This window comes from Fusarium musae, chromosome 6, assembly GCF_019915245.1.
Source record: "Fusarium musae strain F31 chromosome 6, whole genome shotgun sequence".
In the NCBI taxonomy this organism is placed as follows: domain Eukaryota; kingdom Fungi; phylum Ascomycota; class Sordariomycetes; order Hypocreales; family Nectriaceae; genus Fusarium; species Fusarium musae.
In genome coordinates, this window is record NC_058392.1 from 2,677,614 (window position 1) to 2,695,600 (window position 17,987).

Sequence of the window (17,987 nt, forward strand, 5' to 3'; positions counted from 1 at the left end):
CCGTTGACTCGGTGAATTTGGGCGCGATAGGGTCCTTAGAGGGGTCCAGCACTTATCTTTCACCGAGTCACTTGGTTTCACTGAGTCAAAGCCAGCGAATCACAAGGTTTATCGCGCTTTAGTTGCCGCGCTGGCACTTTCACCGAGTCACATGAAATGTCTTCTGGAAAGGTTCAGATCCAGATGTACCCTCATGTACCTTTTCCGGCCGGTTTGGAGAAAGTGGAGGCCTTAAGGAGCAAGAAAACATCAGATCTAAGTATAGGATGATAAAATAAACACAGCAAAAGATATCCTAAACTGACCCTAAATTTATACTAAGTTACCTAAGTCTTTTTGTCATTTAGGATCAAGGCCCCGAGTTTTCTTTAATCCCACCGGCGACATGATCGGACCATGACGGCCGACGCCACTGTTTGCTCCTGCCGCTGCTCTCTCATGCTCATGCCCGCCCGTACCCTTAAAATCTTTGGATGCGGGCTGTGTTTTTTTTTGATAACGGTTCATATTCATAATCAGTCTCTTTTCCCTCTTCCATCTTCCCACTTCCTTCCCTTTCTTTGACTTCTTCATAATTCAGAACTGAATTAGTCGAATAAGGGTCGGTCTCATAGGCATTCATCCCATCATGATGTCTGCCACTCGTATCGGACAACGGCTCGCCCGCCGTTCCCCCTTCGCCCTTCAACCACGCCATGCGATTCGTCTCAATGGCGTAGCCCGGGCATTCTCAGTTACAGCCCAAGTCAGCGCTCCTCGTCGTTTTGTCGAGTCACAGAGTAGCATTAAGCTGCAGGAACATGAGCTGTTCTCAAGGAGGCATATTGGCAGCGAGTCCAACGAGCAGACAGAGATGCTCAAGGTCCTGGACCCTCCCGTGAGCTCCATGGAGGAGTTTCTCGAGCAGACTATTCCCCCGCAGGTTCGGAGGAAGCAGAAGGGTCTCAACCTCGTCGAACAGTGGTATGAGGGTGGCGAGGAAGCTGCTGTTCCCCCCAATGGTCGCACTGAGCACTACATCCAGCAGGAGATGCGAAAGCTTGCCAAGAACAACAAGGTCTACGAGTCTTTCATTGGTGCTGGTTACTACGGAACTCTTGTCCCTGCTGTTATCCAGCGCAATGTTCTCGAGAACCCTGCCTGGTATACCAGCTACACCCCATACCAAGCTGAGATCAGCCAGGGCCGTCTTCAGTCTCTCCTCAACTTCCAAACTCTTATCACCGATTTGACTGGTCTTGATATCGCCAATGCCTCTGTTCTCGACGAAGCCACCGCCGCTGCTGAGGCCATGACCATGTCTATGGCAAACGCCCCCAAGGGCAAGGGCCAGAAGGTCTTTGTCGTCTCCAAGGACTGCCACCCCCAGACCATCGCCGTCCTCCAGTCCCGAGCTGAGGGATTCGGCATCAAGCTCGTCATTGGCGATGTCCTCGCTGACAACTCCAAGCTCGTTCGCGAAGTTGAGGGCGATCTCATTGGAGCCTTGATTCAGTACCCCGATACCCACGGTGGTGTTCACGACTACCAAGCTCTCGCCGATATCGTCCATGAGAAGAAGGCTCTTCTCAGTGCGTCCACCGATCTTCTCGCTCTTACCATGCTCAAGCCTCCTGGAGAGTTTGGCGCTGACATCGCCATCGGTAACTCCCAGCGCTTCGGTGTTCCTCTGGGCTACGGTGGTCCCCACGCTGCTTTCTTCGCTACATCTGAGAAGTACAAGCGCAAGATTCCCGGCCGTCTCGTTGGTGTTTCCAAAGATCGTCTCGGCAAGCCCGCTCTTCGCCTAGCTCTCCAGACTCGTGAGCAGCACATTCGTCGTGAGAAGGCTACCAGCAATATTTGTACTGCTCAGGCTCTTCTTGCCAATATGTCTGCTTTCTACGCTGTCTACCACGGTCCTAAGGGTCTTAAGACAATTGCTGAGGATATCTGGAGCAAGACCCGTCTTGCCCAGAGCTTGATCCTTGAGAAAGGCGAATTCAAGCTTCACACTGAGGGTCTCCGTGAGGATGGTGCTGTTCTTTTTGACACTGTCACTCTCAAGGGATCTCCTGAGGCCATTGCCAAGGTTCACAAGAACGCTGAGTCTCAGAACATTAACCTTCGCCGCGTTGCCGAGGACAAGGTTGGCTTCTCTCTTCATGAGGGCGTCACCCTTGAGAGCCTCGGTAACCTCGTCAAGGCCTTCGGTGTTTCTGAGGCTGAGTTTAAGTCTGCTCTCGAGTCTGATAAGACTACCTTCCTCAATGACCAGATCCCTGCTTCTCTCCAGCGAAAGACCGGCTACCTCGAGCAGCCTGTCTTCAACCAGTACCACACCGAGACCGAGCTCCTTCGATACATCTACCATCTCCAGTCCAAGGATGTCTCCCTCGTTCATTCCATGATTCCTCTTGGTTCCTGCACGATGAAGCTCAACGCCACAACCGAGATGCTTCCTGTTTCCGACCCTGGTATCAACAACATCCACCCCTTCGCCCCCGTTGAGCAAGCTTCTGGTTACCAAGCTCTCATCAGCTCTCTCGCCAAGAACTTGTCTGAGATCACTGGTATGGATGCTACCACTCTTCAGCCCAACTCTGGTGCTCAGGGTGAGTTTGCTGGTCTCCGCTGTATCAAGGCCTACCACGAGGCTCGTGATGGAGACAAGCGAAAGGTCTGCCTTATCCCTGTTTCTGCTCACGGTACCAACCCTGCTTCTGCTGCTATGGCTGGTATGAAGGTTGTTACTGTCAAGTGTGACGGCAAGACTGGTAACCTGGATATCGAGGATCTCAAGGCCAAGTGTGCTAAGCACGCTGATGAGCTTGCTGCTATCATGGTTACTTATCCCTCTACTTTCGGAGTCTTCGAGCCTGAGATTAAGCAAGTCTGTGATCTTGTCCACGAGCATGGCGGTCTTGTCTATATGGACGGTGCCAACATGAACGCTCAGATTGGTCTCTGCAGCCCCGGTGACATTGGTGCTGATGTCTGTCATCTCAACCTCCACAAGACCTTCTGTATTCCCCACGGCGGTGGTGGTCCCGGTGTTGGCCCTATCGCTGTTAAGAATCATCTTGCTCCTTACCTCCCCGGCCACCCTGAGATTGATCCTCAGCGCATTGGTGCCGAACGTGATAGCACAGCCGTTGCTCCCATCAGCGGCGCTCCTTGGGGTAGCGCCTCCATTCTCCCTATCAGCCACACCTACATCCTCATGATGGGCGGAGATGGTCTTACCAAGCAAACTGGTACCGCCCTCCTCAACGCCAACTACATCATGTCCCGTCTCCTACCCCACTACAAGGTCGTCTACACCAACGCAAACGGCCGCTGCGCACACGAGTTCATCCTCGACGTTCGTCCCTTCAAGGAGACCGCCGGAGTTGAAGTTGCCGACATCGCCAAGCGTCTGGCGGACTATGGCTTCCACTCTCCCACCATGAGTTTCCCTGTTTCAGGAACCCTCATGATCGAGCCCACAGAATCGGAGTCCCGCGCTGAGCTCGACCGTTTCTGCGATGCTCTCATCCAGATCCGACAGGAGATTGCCGATGTCGAGTCTGGCAAGGTTCCCCGCAAGAACAACCTCCTCACAAACGCTCCCCACCCTCAAGAAGACCTTCTCTCTTCCGAGTGGGACCGCCCTTACACTCGTGAGGAGGCTGCTTATCCCCTGCCTTGGCTCCGGGAGAAGAAGATGTGGCCCTCAGTGGGACGCGTGGACGACGCTTATGGTGACACCAACCTGTTCTGCACATGCCCCCCTGTTGAGGGATCTGAGAACTTGTAGATAAAAAGGAAGAAGTAATGGTTTAACGATAGATGGAGGGCGGGTCATATTAAGCGATTGGTTTCATTTATTTAAGCGGGAAAAGATATATCATATTCAACCATGATGGGTCCCTGACATGCATATGGATGGAATGGTTTTTGGGAAGCTATTCAACCACGGCGAAATGATCTCTGTATTGGCGGAGTTTTGCGAGATATGATGATATTAGAATAAAAGTTTCTGAAACTAGAAATTTATAAGTTCAAATTTGCAAGCAATATTTTGAGAAGTGAAGTGGTCTGTTTGTAGGACAAAATGTCATGTCTTAGGATTGGCCATCATTGTGATCAAACAGCCTTGGGATACCGAAAATGAATACGAAAATCTGATATCATTTGCTTTTAAATCACCAATTATTTAATCTAACCAAAAACCACCGCTCAATGCTCCTCAAGGTGCTTAGCATAAGCAGCCTCGTCCATCAATGAATCAAGGGCAGAAACATCCTCAGCCTCAACCTTGATCAACCAGCCCTCGCCCTCGGGGTCCTTTCCAAGATCAGCGGGTGTGTCGACGATAGGATCGTTGACCGCCACAACAGAGCCTGATACAGGGGAGTTGATGTCAGAGGCAGACTTGACGGACTCCACACTGCCGAAAGAGTCGCCCTCAGAGACATCCTCGCCCTGAGAGGGAAGTTCCACATAGACAACGTCGCCGAGAGCTTCAGCAGCGTATTTGGAGATGCCAATTGTGCCTGGGGATGTCAATTGATGAGACGTTTGTTCAGGAAAAAGAACTTACAGGTCTTGCCATCAGCGGCGACGTCAACCCACTCGTGGCTCTCAGTGTATTTCCTGGCGAGGACTAGAATCTGTTAGATTTGGCTGAGCTTCAAAAGGGAGTCAGAACTTACGGTTCATGGAAACTGAGAAGCATCGTCGGGGAGCAATGCTGTTGACTTTGCAGGCAAATGCAGTCTTGGGAGCTCGGAGAGCAGTAGATCGGAGCTTAGAGGCAGAAGCCCAAGCTTGACGAGCAAAGAGACCAGACATTGTGAGTGGGTGAGTGAGTACGAGGATGAGGATGGATTGAGGATGAATGAGTGAATAGGAATGTCTGTGATGATGTTGATGATGATTGATTTTAGGTGACCTACTCCCCATTTACGATCCCTAGCACTTCTGATGCCCCGTCTTCGGCGGCGCTCCGGTCAAGTACCTCGGAGTCACTATCCGGCCCCAGCTCAAGCGGCGCCAGGTAGCGTCATAACAGTTGGAGAATCAGGTCATGAGCGCTACTTCAGTGTACCCACCCCTTCAAGTAGCGGTACCGCTTATCTCGCCAAAAAGTTGTCATGATGGGCGGTGTAACCTGCTTTAGCCGCTTGTGAAAGGTACTAGCTACTGGCATCTTTCACTGAGTCAAGTACCGATAACCCCAGATCCAGATCCCAAGAGCCCTGAAATATTTTTTTTGGGTATGCGGGGAAGACTTGGAAATCCGAGGAGTGAGATATGTTCGGAGTTTGACAACGGAGAATGGCATGCAAGGCAATATTATCATGTAATATTAGTCAATTGGGCCAATTGCTACTGGATCAAGCTGTCATTAAATTTGCATGGCCATTGACGTGGCGGTTATTACACAGTCGTGCGTGGTGTAGGAGGTTAAGGTGTTTGGACCAACACTCTAGTCTAGCCCATCATGATTACAACCTGGATGATCAAAACAGCCACAACACAGCAGATTTGGTGAGAATCATGCAATAGACTCTTTATACTCATGTAAAATTTGCTATGACACTATTTTCCAAACGCCAGAAATGATCTTTACTCTTCATCAAAAACATCATGACTTGAGCCAGGGCTGGGGGAACCCTCCAACCCACTCAGCGACCTCATCTCGTAGTGCCTTAATCTCCTTGACATTAGATCCATCACCCAAGAACTCCAAAAAGTTTTTAACAGTACCGGGATTCTTAGCACCCTTGGCCTCAGCAGCCGCGCGGGCGTCCTTATCAACCGCTAGAGTGATCTGCACACCGCGGTCCACAATATCAGCCACGCGCTTGAAGTCTTCACCGTTGAAGCCCCGCGTTGTCATGGCGGGTGTTCCGAGACGAAGACCACCAGGCTTGAGGGCGGAGCGGTCACCGGGGACGGTATTCTTGTTGCTGGCAACACCAACGAGCTCGAGAACACGTTCGACGCGTGCGCCGTCGACACCCTTGGGCTTGAGGTCAACGAGGACGAGGTGGTTGTCGGTACCCCCTGAGACGAGCTTGTAGCCCAGACCCTCAGAGAGTTGCTTGGCCAGAGCTTGTGAGTTCTCGAGGACCTTTTCTTGGTACTGCTTGAACTCGGGTGTCTGAGCTTGACGAAGGGCAACAGCGAGGGCGGTGATGGTGTGGTTGTGAGGACCACCCTGGTGACCAGGGAAGACTGAAGCGTTGATAGGACCTTCAAGATCATACATGATCTGCTTGCCCTTCTTGTCTGTGCTTCGAACGCCCTTGCGGTAGAAGATCATGGCACCACGAGGTCCACGAAGGGACTTGTGTGTGGTGGTGGTAACGATGTCAGAATCCTCAAATGGGGTTCCAATAACACCAGCAGCGACAAGACCAGAAACGTGAGCCATGTCAGACAGAAGGTAAGCACCAGCCTCATCGGCAATAGCACGCATGCGCTCGTAATCGATCAGGCGGGAGTAGGCAGATGTACCAGCGACGATAACCTTAGGACGGTACAGAAGAGCGTTCTCGCGAAGCTTGTCGTAGTCGATTAGACCAGTCTCTTCGTTCAACCGGTAGGGGAAGGTCTCGTAGTACTTGGAGACCATGGAGATCTTCTTGTTGGGGATCTGATAGCCGTGGGAGAGATGACCTCCGTGGGGAAGGTCAAGGCCCATAATACGGTCGTGGGTGTTCAGAATAGCAGAGTAGGCGTAGAGGTTGGCAGGGGATCCAGAGAGGGCTGAGGCTGTTAGCATTGAACAAAGAATTGAACGTCAAGTCGAGACTCACGCTGAACATTGACACCCCACTTCTCAGGGTCAAGACGGAAGGTCTCGAGGGCACGTCTTTGACATAGACGCTCTGCCTCATCGATGTGTTCATTACCGCCATAGTATCGTGCGCCAGGATAACCCTCTGAGTACTTGTTTTGCATAACACTACCTAGAGCATCGAGAACGGATCGCGAAGTGAAGTTTTCGGAGGGAATGAGGTTGATGAAGTGGTTCTGGCGCTTCTCTTCCTATAAAGGTGTGAGATTGGATCAATTGGTATATGGGGAGTGACTTACACGCTTCAGAATGGCGTGGATCTCAGGGTCGCCTTGCTCGAGGTTGGCACCGAGAAGCTGAGAGTGTTAGGTACTGTTGTATGTAGCTTCATTCGAAACTTACATCTGACTGAGAAGCAAATGTCCTGGTGGTAACGCGGCTGGCCAGAGATGGCTTTGTGCGAAGGCATTGCTGCCGAAGGAGCCTCAAGTTCATCATGATGTGTATGATGAGGGGTATCTCTGTATGAGCTGAAGAGAAAGGAAAAAGAAGATGAAATTACGATACAGTCTCAAGCAACAAGTCCAAGCTAGAGCAGCACAAGACCTAATAAGAATGTCCTTGTCCGCCGCCTTCGGCTCATGAGTTCCAAATGACCGGAGCATGAGAACAAGACGCCGGTACGTACCTGAAGGTCCATGTCACCGAGTCAATCTTATCAAGCGTCACTGAGTCGAGATCTAGGTAAAGCCGGGGGTGGACAAGTCCCACATGATCCTCGGAGGCTTGGTCTTGGAGGGCGGGAGTGAGTTACCTGATGGTACATGCGCTATCTCTGAGCCTAGAACACTTTTAGAAGCTGACTCGGTGAACGGGGATGGGAGTGGCTTGGTACAGGGTAACCGATCATTCCCGTTACGTACGCTATGTAACTGAAGCGAAGTGGCCTTGACTTGACTCCACCACAACCAAAAACAAACAAACACGATCCACTCCCAAGGCCACGGACACGGACGTTGCTTTACGGTTCGTCTCGCTTATTCCGGAGCCTCCATCCGATTTGCATTGCGCCTGATTGTGCCTGTGTTTGTGTTCTCCTCTCACTAACCGCGCTGTATCCGTACTCTATCTAACGCTCAAAGCCAAGCAATCCGCTTGCTTTGCCACCGAAGAGACTCGGTGGCAAAAAAAAGAGGGCTCAATATGTCACCGTCACCAACAAACCCAAACCCAAACCTGAACCCCTCAATGCGTCCCGTGCCTATAATCCGCAGTAGGACGGGCTGTTTTACCTGTAGGAAGCGCAAAAAGAAGTGCGACGAGAGGTACTACCAACCAACCACTCTCCAGACAGTCATCTTGACTCAACTTGACTTACGTGATGATGTAGTAAACCAATCTGCAGCGGTTGCAAACGCAATAAGCTCGACTGTGTATGGCCTGAACCACAGCCTGCCAAGGGTCCATCACGGTCGTCATTTGGTGCTGCATCTACAAGCTCACAACAGAGTGTTGCTTCGCTGAGGCAGGGTCACGATGCGGACTCGGTGAATGACCCGGTCATACCGGACCCGGTGCCGGAGGAGGAGGACCGAGCTGCTGAGAATCCCGATGTACCCCAGAATGGCGACAGTTCTCCGGTGCATGGGCATGGCCATAGCCAAGGGCAAGGGGACACCCACATGGTCGATGCTGAAGCTGATGTGGATATCATCGATGCTGTTGATGATGTTGATCAGCCATCTCCTTCACAGTCATCCAACTCATCAGACTCACCGACTGTTATCACAACATGGGATGCAGATACCGCCAACGCTCTCACTCTCGCTTTGCCGCCTTCCCCAGACACAGGACTCTCATTCAATGGAGCCATTACTATGCCAATGTCGATGCTACCTGAGCAGGGGCATCAGTCATATGAGCTTCTCAGTTACTACCTGTCACGAACGGCCAATAGCATGGGCAACGGTTCCACAGACGTTAATCCCTTCATCGCCAAACTCATACCACTGGCCTTCTCAAAACCTCTTGTGTTACAACTCATCCTCGCTCAGAGCGCTGCCCACCGCCAGGCGTCTGCAGAGCGACATCCGAGCGATGAGATCGCGCAGAGGTATTACACCGACTCGCTACGGATGTTTAGGAATGTCGTCGATGAGTATGTATCTGGAAATGCCGAGAACACCCTTGTCTTGACAGTCGGCAGTCTTATTATGTGTTTGACTGAGGTTCGTACCATCAATTCCACGACGCGACTGTAGACTAACACGCTGCAGGTTGCCAAAGGAGACATTCACGGTACAATATTTGACCATCTAACAGCGTCCAAGTCATTAGTGAGCACATTACTCACAGGGACGCAGAACATGGTATATGACGACCTACCTGACTTTCTAATCGAGTACTACATGCATATCGCAGCCACCAGTATGATCTCGATTGACCCCCAGTATAACTCACAGTCATTACTCAGCCCCGATATTGAGGTCCGGGCGAGAAACTTAGTCGCAAGGAAGTATGTCGGCCAACTATGTGGCTGCTGGCTCGAAATCCTCATCCTTATATCCCAGGTCTTTCACCTAGGACAAGTAATGTCTTCACTGACTAGCGATGGAGAGATCTCGCCAAGCCCCGACAACATTGTCAATTTCGCTTTCCTTCAATCTCAAGTGATGGGCTTCTTCCCAGATCCTTCTGTCACACCATATACACGTCTTGCAGGGCTGGTGTGGAAACAAGCTGCCCTGCTATATCTCTGGACAGTCCTCGGGAAACCCCATCAGCAACCTGAAGGCAGTTTCCAACGAGCATTGGTGGAATCGGCGGTCGCCGAAGCAGTGGCATTGCTTGATCAGTTCCCCGCTTCGGTCAGGATAAATACGAGTCTTTGCTGGCCGCTCGCTGTGATCGGGTGTAGCACGTCAGATCCTACAGTCCAGCAGGTATTGAGGACGCGGTTACAGACTATGTTGGACACAATTGGTCTGGGGAATATGAGACAAACACTGGTGCTATTGGAACATATTTGGGAGCAGCCACCGGATCAAGTCAGTCCTTGGACGCTATGTAGGGCGATGCGTGAGCGTCAGATCTGGATATCTTTTGCATGAAAGGACACCATTAATCCTAGATACCCGCCTCGATATATAAAAATAGAGTCCTTGAGGCACATGTAATTAAGATGCTGTATATATGACGGTCGCCACCAATTCTTTTGACCTCATCATGAGCAGCCAGCTCGGCCGTCGAAATGATCACATCAACGAGCTCATCTTCAAACCATTTTCACCACCTGTGAGGAAAGTTACGTTGTGCTTGGTCAAATAATCACGATTTATATTGTCTAATTGTTTAAAGAAGAAACTCCCAAATCTTTGCTGCCACTAGAAGGCCATCATGATGCGCTCTCGCTCTCGTTATACCCTCCTCATACATCTCTTTTGAGAAGATCTGCTGAGCATATCTGGCCTCCATAATTTCTTGCATGATAAAGTCGTCAAACTCCGGATGAGCTTGGAAAGAGATGATACGCCCAGGCTTGTAGAGTCCTTGAACCTCGCACCTTGAGCTGCTGCCGAGACTAACCAGGCCTTCGGGTACTTCTAACACTGCATCTCGATGCATTTGATGAAGACCCTGTTTTTCTATTAGCGAGGTCCCACGGAAAAGATCGATGGTACTTACGAGAGATGAAACACCCAATAGCTTCTGGCCAGTCTCGTTGAGGTTGATTCTATCAACACAAACCTCCCAACCACCAGGGCTCACCGCAACCTTTGCACCAAGTGCTCGTCCAATGATCTGATGGCCAAAGCAGATGCCAATAATGGGCTTCTCTGTCGTCGTAAAAACCTTCTTGACAAAGTCAACAAGCTTCAAGATCCAAGGGTCATCAGCAAAGGATGTGTGTTCTATCCTGTCAGCTTTGCACATGTAACTTGATAAAGAAACTTACTGCTTCCGGTTAACAAGAAACCATCAACGTCATCAATGTTTGGGTACTCTTGTGCTGTGACGACATCCCATTTGCTAAGATCTAGGCTCACGTCCTTGCCCTTGTCACCAAGTGCTTCATTCTTGAGACCCTTGGTAAGAAGATCACGGAAGATATCTCCATAAGAACCGCGCTTTTCATTGACAGAAGGAAAAGGCGTATCGCACTCGAGGACGGCAATTTTATATGTTCGAGTCATGATGACGATACTGTGTGATGGCAGTGGTTTAGATTAATGGGTGTCGAGAAGGGTTGGTTATCAAAAGATATAGATATTCAACGCCCTTTAGTCTACACGAATATCCCCACCAACAAGGAACCTCATGACCATGTCGTTAACAGACGACCCTCATTTTAGTAATGTTAGCCGGGATGGCGGAATGTGAGTCTATTGGTGCTTTATTCGGTCCGCGTTCTTAGCCGCGCTTTACCGCGCTCCACAGGACCACGTAGGATTGTACACGTATTGATATTGAACACTACCTATGATTGAGGAAACGGTGAGATAAGATCTGACAGCTATTTGCGGTCCATAACTATAGACTGGCATTACTCTATGTAGGCAGTGAGGGGGTATTATACTAGCTAAAGATAATCTGTTTACAGCAAGATACTAATTCTTTCTCTTCCCTTTCCTTTTTAATCGAGACAGATTTCAGCGGATCAAAATCAGCCTCTATTCTTCTCAAAAGTCTTAAAGGGACATATACTATTTCATATTTACGACCATAGTAACCCCTCGTCACAATTTGCTTGGCAGTGGTAGGTTGTTCAGATACTGCGACCAGCCTAGGAAACGCGGTATTGTCTGACTCATAAATCATAGTATGGTTTTCTCTTGATTAGAATGGCGTTAGAAATTGCTTGAGACATTCATGTAGCATTAGCCCTGCTCTGATGTAAGTCATATAGTAGGACACGCTGCTTCGGGTTTCTCATTTTTGTTTGTTTCGTACTGGCAATAGCAAGTTGTAAGTCAAGTTCAAGTCACTTTTTGATTAAGATACACATGGTAGCTTCTCATCTCGGCGGGATAATGGTAACAACCACAAAGACGAATATTCACTGTCATCGTGATGATAGAGGCCGGGTGAAACATCGATAAAATATCAAAATCAACCTTTTTATAGATATCAGATAATACATCACAATTTAAGTTGAGTCAGACTGTTGTTGGATCTGAATTTTTTTGTTCCGGATCTTGAACTCCTGATAGCCAGCTTACAAAATGATGATTTCAGAAGCAAAACTGGACGTTGAATAAACACATTGGAAGGTTCCGCTGACTGAAGAGATCTGTTAGAGTAACTTTTCTACTATCAGGCTGTTAAGTGCTCTGACCATGTGGCTGAGAATTCATTGTAAATTCTTCACAGTATCAAACCAGCAACCTCGGAGGCTCAAATGATGAGATCGGATGTCTCGGACATGAACTGATCTATGCCTTGCATAAACCTCGGTAGATCCAATTAACAAGCATTCAGAAACACATGCAATTGCTCAGCTGAATCTGATTCCATGAACGTGAACGTGAATGTGGATATAATTCTTCGATTCCTTGGATGTCAATCAGCCTCGGTCCAATTGACAAGCATAGAAAAGAAAACATGGGCCAATGAGACAAAAGGTTCGTAACAAAAGCTCCTACGTTTGGATCAATTCCAGGCACTGCCGTTTCTTAGCGCATCAATTAAGCAAGTTTCTTGAGTTGAGTGGCCGAGCTAAGTCGAAACGAGCAAGGATATGGCTGAGAACAAAGAAGCTGTAGACGTCATAAGCATGGCAATCAATCACCACAATGAGTCTGACACTTTAACCGGGAGGGTTAGATGTGATACCAAGACCAGGTACAAGGGTTAAAGCAGAGTTCTAAATGGTCTCGTGTGAGCGGGGAGTTGCAGTGAGATCGGTGATGTTGATGGTATTATGACGTCCAAACCCTCTCATTTACAGTTCATCCATTATGTACAGTTATCCCTTCCCAGCCTCCCATTGTCCCACTGTCCCATTGAGGAGAATTGGGTTTGCTAAATCACTCATTAATTGGCACTAGAGGCTGTACTTAAGGTGCTGCGTCCCCTCGTCGACATTGACCATCTTGTGCTCGTCTACCACCAGGTATCACTCACTATCTCTGACACTCACTCTCTGTGATCATCAATGGCTCCGCTCAGTTCCCCGCACGATCTCGGCTTGGGTGCCATCCTCGCCAGGGCCCTCTCTTCTCCAACGCTGTCTTCTCCTCCAACTCTAGTGGCTCGGCAAAATACAGAGACTGTCACTGTTACTGCGTCCGGCGACGATGGCAATAGTGCCCAAACATTGAGCGGAGGCGCAATCGCGGGCATCGTCATTGGTTCCATTGCTGGCTTTCTTCTTCTCCTCTGGGTTGTTCGATCGTGCCTCAATTTGGGCGCACCACCTCAGGAACGGGAGAAGTGGTATCACTATAAGGAGGAGCCTCGACGACATTCACATCATCACCGCTCTCGAAGCAGACGATCACATCGATCAAGCATCTCTGCACCTCCTCCAATTGTTGTCAGAGACTCAAGATCTCGAAGCCATCGCCGAGGTCGATCACCTGGATACTATGGAACTGATCGCGGTACACGCTATTACGTGTAAGCTCGACACAACCCACACGGCAATAAGCGTTTGCGACAGAGTAACTTTCACTTCGATACCTCGCGATGCTCTTACAATGCATCAATTCAATTGTTCAAAATCGGTCCGATAACAGACAGGAGTTACGGCGTATGGATATGATTAGCACGCCATGCAACATCACGACTTATGAGATGAAATCATGAATCACGTCACGACGGAGAAATAAATGCACATATACGAAGGCATTGGCTACACGCGAGTATCTCTTGTTGTATAACATTGTTATGAAAGCTCGAATCTCTTAATTAATGTTCAATTACACATAATGATGGCCCCAACCACGTCCAAACCTCCCTTGCGCCACACAAGGGTTTGTTTTCGTATAAATTAAGCTTAATTGATAAAGTGGCGTTCGTATCACCTCGCCAGTGTAGTACTCGGGTGAAGCCGTCCACGTCAAAGAGTCATTTGACAGCGCCGAAACACTCAGGTATTGTCAACTAGCCAAGAGCTTCATCTACACCAACCGAACCTTGGTGAACTTCAGATCCTCAGACTCCAACTCCCCATGCATAATTCCATAAACATAGGCGTCGCCGACCAGACTCAACGACGTTTCCGAGCCTGAATCGCGACGAAATACGTGCGGAACTTCAGCGCTTTGCAATATGCCCACTTCGTCACCGATCTGAATAGTCTGGGATGCAAGGCCAAGATGTCCTGTCTTCGTTCGAAAGAGACTTCTTTTGTGTGATGCATAACCCCAGTAAAGCTGTATCAGTGAGGTTCGAGCCTTGAGGCTCTGATCTTGAGACTCTGTGAGACTGGACTCTAACTCTGTTTGTTGCTCTTTTTCGTATATGTGCCGATAAGGGTGTAGTAGACCTGACAACAAGTCTCGATGGCCCTCAATTCCTATAAAAAACAAAGCTTCGGAAAGACTGGCGTCGGGACTTTTGAGTAGTTGGTTTGCCACATATGGGTTCTTTAAAATGCTCGAACACAGCATACCGTATGTCATTTGCCCAAATTGACCAACAAAATCATATGAACCATAGTCATATATCCCTGCTTGATCTGCCGTCTAGGTTCTAGCCACTACTGACAAGACATTGTCTTCCCCGAACGTTTTGACAGGAAATGGGCTCAGAGCCAGATTGAGAATTTCAATTATCTGAGAAAAGCCTTCTATATCTTCCCAGTATGCAGTTGTGACGGCAGTAATTGTATCAAATAAGAATATGGCGAATAGATGGTGCATGGTGAGTTGATATCGTACTCGATGCAGACTTGTTGGTAAATTGCTGTTTTGAAAGTATCTTCACTTCTTCGTTGGAAAAGCCTCCAAGGAATAGCTTGGGTGTAGTCTGGAACCCAGGATGGTAAATTTGGGATGTGGTATCTACTGCGGTCTCCGATATAGCTCAGACCTCGCCAGCTTGTCATGTTGAGCAGACAATGTGCTGTCGCTATCGGGAATACCTCCTGGGTTGGTTTTGAATAATCCGCAACTACTGGTTTCATATAATTATCCGCCGTAGTGGTGTCTGAATTTCATTAGCCAAGCCATTTCTTTTTGACGCGGAGACGAATTACCAGATATTGCCAGTAAGCCATACATCTTATCTCTAGGATCTGTAGCATGCCTCGCACGATGATAGTCGACTTCGAATCCAAGTGGCGAAGGAGAAGTCCCATCAACTTCCTTTCTCAGTTTGGCTATCAAGTCGTAGGTGAAGTTCATCAGCCATGTAATCGCTAGGGTTCTCTGTATGTCTTCAGTGACACTCCTCGACGAGTAACCATCATGTGCAATACTACTTTCGGCGAGGATAACATCTACAGAAGCATAGATTATTCCGCACATAACTGCCATCTCTCGAGCTAGCCACATCCCTTGAAGTGTCCATGTCCGGCCAAACCATGCATGGTCAGTGAAGAAACGTGTCATGGCTAGCACTTCTGAGTTCTTGAAGTTGCACGATGCGAATGTTTTGTCCCTCAAGATGACATGTTCATCTGAAAGAAGCTACTGGCGCGTGATGGGTAATCTTTGAAAGCAAGCCACTGCCGTCTGGGTGTATTCTCTCTCATGTCCGAGCCATACAATGACTTTCTCGGAATTCTTGTAGATTTTTGCCATCTGAGAAACCTGAGAGTTCCGTTCTTGTATATCGTTTTGATTAATGCAAAGTGCATCTATCCATATGGGCCCTAGAATTCCAGGTTGACACAGCGCAGTGAGGGCGTTGTAAAGGTTTTGTCTGATATGCATCTCAAACCCATCAATGAGAATAGTTTGAGAAGGCTTCGACCACATCTCATCGGTTTCATTTCCGCCCGGCTCCCCCCAATTATATGACAGACATTTGTATGTTGGGTTGTCGTCGAGGTTGACGACACACATATGGCTCGAAACCACGGCATTCTGAGTTCCAGAAATGATTTCTAGAAGTCAAATCTGCCCAGGTAGTAGCAGGGGTTCATATTTGTATACCATCTCGAAGCTATACAGCTGCTTCTACACATTTCGATTCTTTAATGAGCGATTATGTTACCGGGTAACGTCTGAGGTTTCTTGACATGGTTAATGGCATGGGGTCCATGTCTGTTTTAGGACTGACCAGGGTCATGATTACTTGTAACAATTCCTGGCATTCTTTTTCCTGTTGGCAAAAGGAGGAAGTCTTCATTAGAAATCACTAGACATAGAGCAGAATTCAAGAAACAATACACGATTTATATTTAATCTAGCTATTCAATGATAGCTTGGTGTTAAGTCCACGCTCTAGATGCGCTCAGATCGCATACGCTGATCTAAGCATGATTGTTCTTCATATCATCTTCAGGATTTGAAGTGCATGTGGTCTCGGCCATGGATGCACCCTCAAGAGTGGCACCATCCATATTAATTTCAATAAGAGGGCCCTTGTAGTGTTTTCGACCATCGACAATCCAAGTCCCGACGGCAATCAGAAGGATGACTCCGAAAGCAGCGATACAGTAGTTCATGTTGGTAGCGGTAACGGGAAGCTCAGGTGGGAATACGAAAAGGACGGTGGTGAGGATGGCCCAAGCAATACCAACGAGACTGCAAACCCATCGAACAGGAGCGCTGAGCTTGAAAGGTCGGTCTTCGGGAAGCAAGTTTCCGCCGCGGAGGAGATGAATGGCGGGAGGGATCGCGTAGGTGACACCTTTGAAATGTTAGTTGAGGAGAGGCACAGATCGAGGGCAACATACCAAGAGCAACAACGGAAGCAGCAGTGATAGCGTTGAAGGCACTTGAGCTTCCAAGAAGAATAAGACCGAAGATGATAACCCAGGCTGTAGTCCAGAGAAGGGCGTTGAGAGGAACTTCAAGGGCATCGTTGTACTTGGCCCAGATATGGCTGAAGGGAAGACCTCGGTCACGGCTGAAAGCGTAGGTCATGCGGGCACTGGTGGTCATGATAGCAGTGGCAGTGAACACCATGCAGACAATAGAGAAGACGATGAGGCAGATACTTCCAGCCTTGCTGTTAGTAGCATCAAAGTACATCTGCAGAAGAGCGCCGGCTGGTGACTCGATAACAGTTTGAACGTCCTTGAGAACGAACAGCAGGCATGAGAGGAAGATGAAACCAGAGAGCATGCCGATAAGAATGCACCAGATCATAATTCTGGGGCCCTCCTTTCGAGCGTTAGGGATCTCTTCGATCATGTGCGCGGCGGCATCGAAACCGGTGAGAGCAAAGGCTCCCTGAAGAAGTCCAAGCATCCAAGAGACGCCATCAGGCCAGCCGACCTCATTGATAAACTTTCCATAGACGAAGGCACCACTCTGGTAATCGGGAGCAGCACAGGCCAAAACAGTTATGCTGATGATGATGAATCCCGAGATACTCCACAGGAAGGCGGCTTTATTGAAAAGAGGTAGAATTCGTGTCGCAAAGGCATTGATGACGAGGGCGATGATCGTGAAGGCTAGGTAGATCAGGAACTGATGCCATGCCTTGGCTTCGTAGGTAGGATGCATGAAAGTAATCGAGTCAATAACAAAAGTACTTCCAAGCAGAGGTGCCGTTGCCGTCAACACAACATAACCGGCAGCGTTGATCCAACCAGTGACGTAGCTGATACCCCTTGACCACTTGGGCCAAGCAATAAGAGCAGCCCAGTGATATTGACCACCAGCGGTAGGATAAGCCGACAACATCTCAGCCAGAGGAGCAGCTAGACACAAGTTGCAAATACCAGCCACGATGAGGCCCCAGATGACGGAGCTGGGACCTCCAGAGGGGAGGGCGAGACTGATAGAGGCTGACAGGGCGGTCCATGTGTTGAGGATAGCAAAAGCGAGACCGAGAAGAGAGATCTTGGAAAAGTTGCGCTTGAGTTCCTGCTTATGGCCGAGCTGCTCTAAAGCAGCTGAGTCGTCAATATGGACATTTCTGTCCCGCGGCGTTTGGGACTCCATGATGAGTGAGATGAGGTAGGATATCAAAAATGAGGTCAGAGGGTGACATATTGGGAGGTTAGCAAAGCAGGTATTTAAATGCCAGACGTCAAGCCCGTTAACGGAGGATCACTTCTCATGTTGGGCTAGACCTAGGCTGTAACTTGGACTATTTG

The 17,987-nt window shown here is 48.9% G+C and overlaps 6 protein-coding genes across 6 annotated transcripts; 2 read left to right on the forward strand and 4 right to left on the reverse strand.

Annotated features, from left to right (window-relative positions):
- Window positions 1-631: 631 nt before the first annotated feature.
- J7337_008680 (uncharacterized protein) lies at window positions 632-3,778 on the forward strand (the record flags this gene model as incomplete). The annotated part of the gene is made up of 1 exon (XM_044826292.1): window positions 632-3,778. One exon carries the CDS (start codon window positions 632-634, stop codon window positions 3,776-3,778), a length of 3,147 nt encoding a protein of 1,048 aa, XP_044679209.1.
- A 422-nt stretch (window positions 3,779-4,200) lies between these two features.
- On the reverse strand, window positions 4,201-4,815 carry J7337_008681 (uncharacterized protein; the record flags this gene model as incomplete). Its single annotated transcript, XM_044826293.1, has 3 exons — window positions 4,201-4,517; window positions 4,565-4,627; window positions 4,677-4,815. The coding sequence occupies 3 exons, from the start codon at window positions 4,813-4,815 to the stop codon at window positions 4,201-4,203; spliced, it is 519 nt and encodes a 172-aa protein (XP_044679210.1).
- A 796-nt stretch (window positions 4,816-5,611) lies between these two features.
- On the reverse strand, window positions 5,612-7,267 carry CBS2_2 (Cytochrome B translational activator protein cbs2; the record flags this gene model as incomplete). Its single annotated transcript, XM_044826294.1, has 4 exons — window positions 5,612-6,744; window positions 6,789-7,020; window positions 7,069-7,125; window positions 7,172-7,267. The coding sequence occupies 4 exons, from the start codon at window positions 7,265-7,267 to the stop codon at window positions 5,612-5,614; spliced, it is 1,518 nt and encodes a 505-aa protein (XP_044679211.1).
- A 705-nt stretch (window positions 7,268-7,972) lies between these two features.
- Window positions 7,973-9,839, forward strand: J7337_008683 (uncharacterized protein; the record flags this gene model as incomplete). Its single annotated transcript, XM_044826295.1, has 4 exons — window positions 7,973-8,094; window positions 8,175-8,997; window positions 9,046-9,636; window positions 9,687-9,839. The coding sequence occupies 4 exons, from the start codon at window positions 7,973-7,975 to the stop codon at window positions 9,837-9,839; spliced, it is 1,689 nt and encodes a 562-aa protein (XP_044679212.1).
- A 281-nt stretch (window positions 9,840-10,120) lies between these two features.
- J7337_008684 (uncharacterized protein) lies at window positions 10,121-10,962 on the reverse strand (the record flags this gene model as incomplete). Its single annotated transcript, XM_044826296.1, has 3 exons — window positions 10,121-10,405; window positions 10,454-10,680; window positions 10,725-10,962. 3 exons carry the CDS (start codon window positions 10,960-10,962, stop codon window positions 10,121-10,123), a joined length of 750 nt encoding a protein of 249 aa, XP_044679213.1.
- Window positions 10,963-16,190: 5,228 nt separating this feature from the next.
- On the reverse strand, window positions 16,191-17,832 carry J7337_008685 (uncharacterized protein; the record flags this gene model as incomplete). The annotated part of the gene is made up of 2 exons (XM_044826297.1): window positions 16,191-16,570; window positions 16,617-17,832. 2 exons carry the CDS (start codon window positions 17,830-17,832, stop codon window positions 16,191-16,193), a joined length of 1,596 nt encoding a protein of 531 aa, XP_044679214.1.
- Window positions 17,833-17,987: the final 155 nt, after the last annotated feature.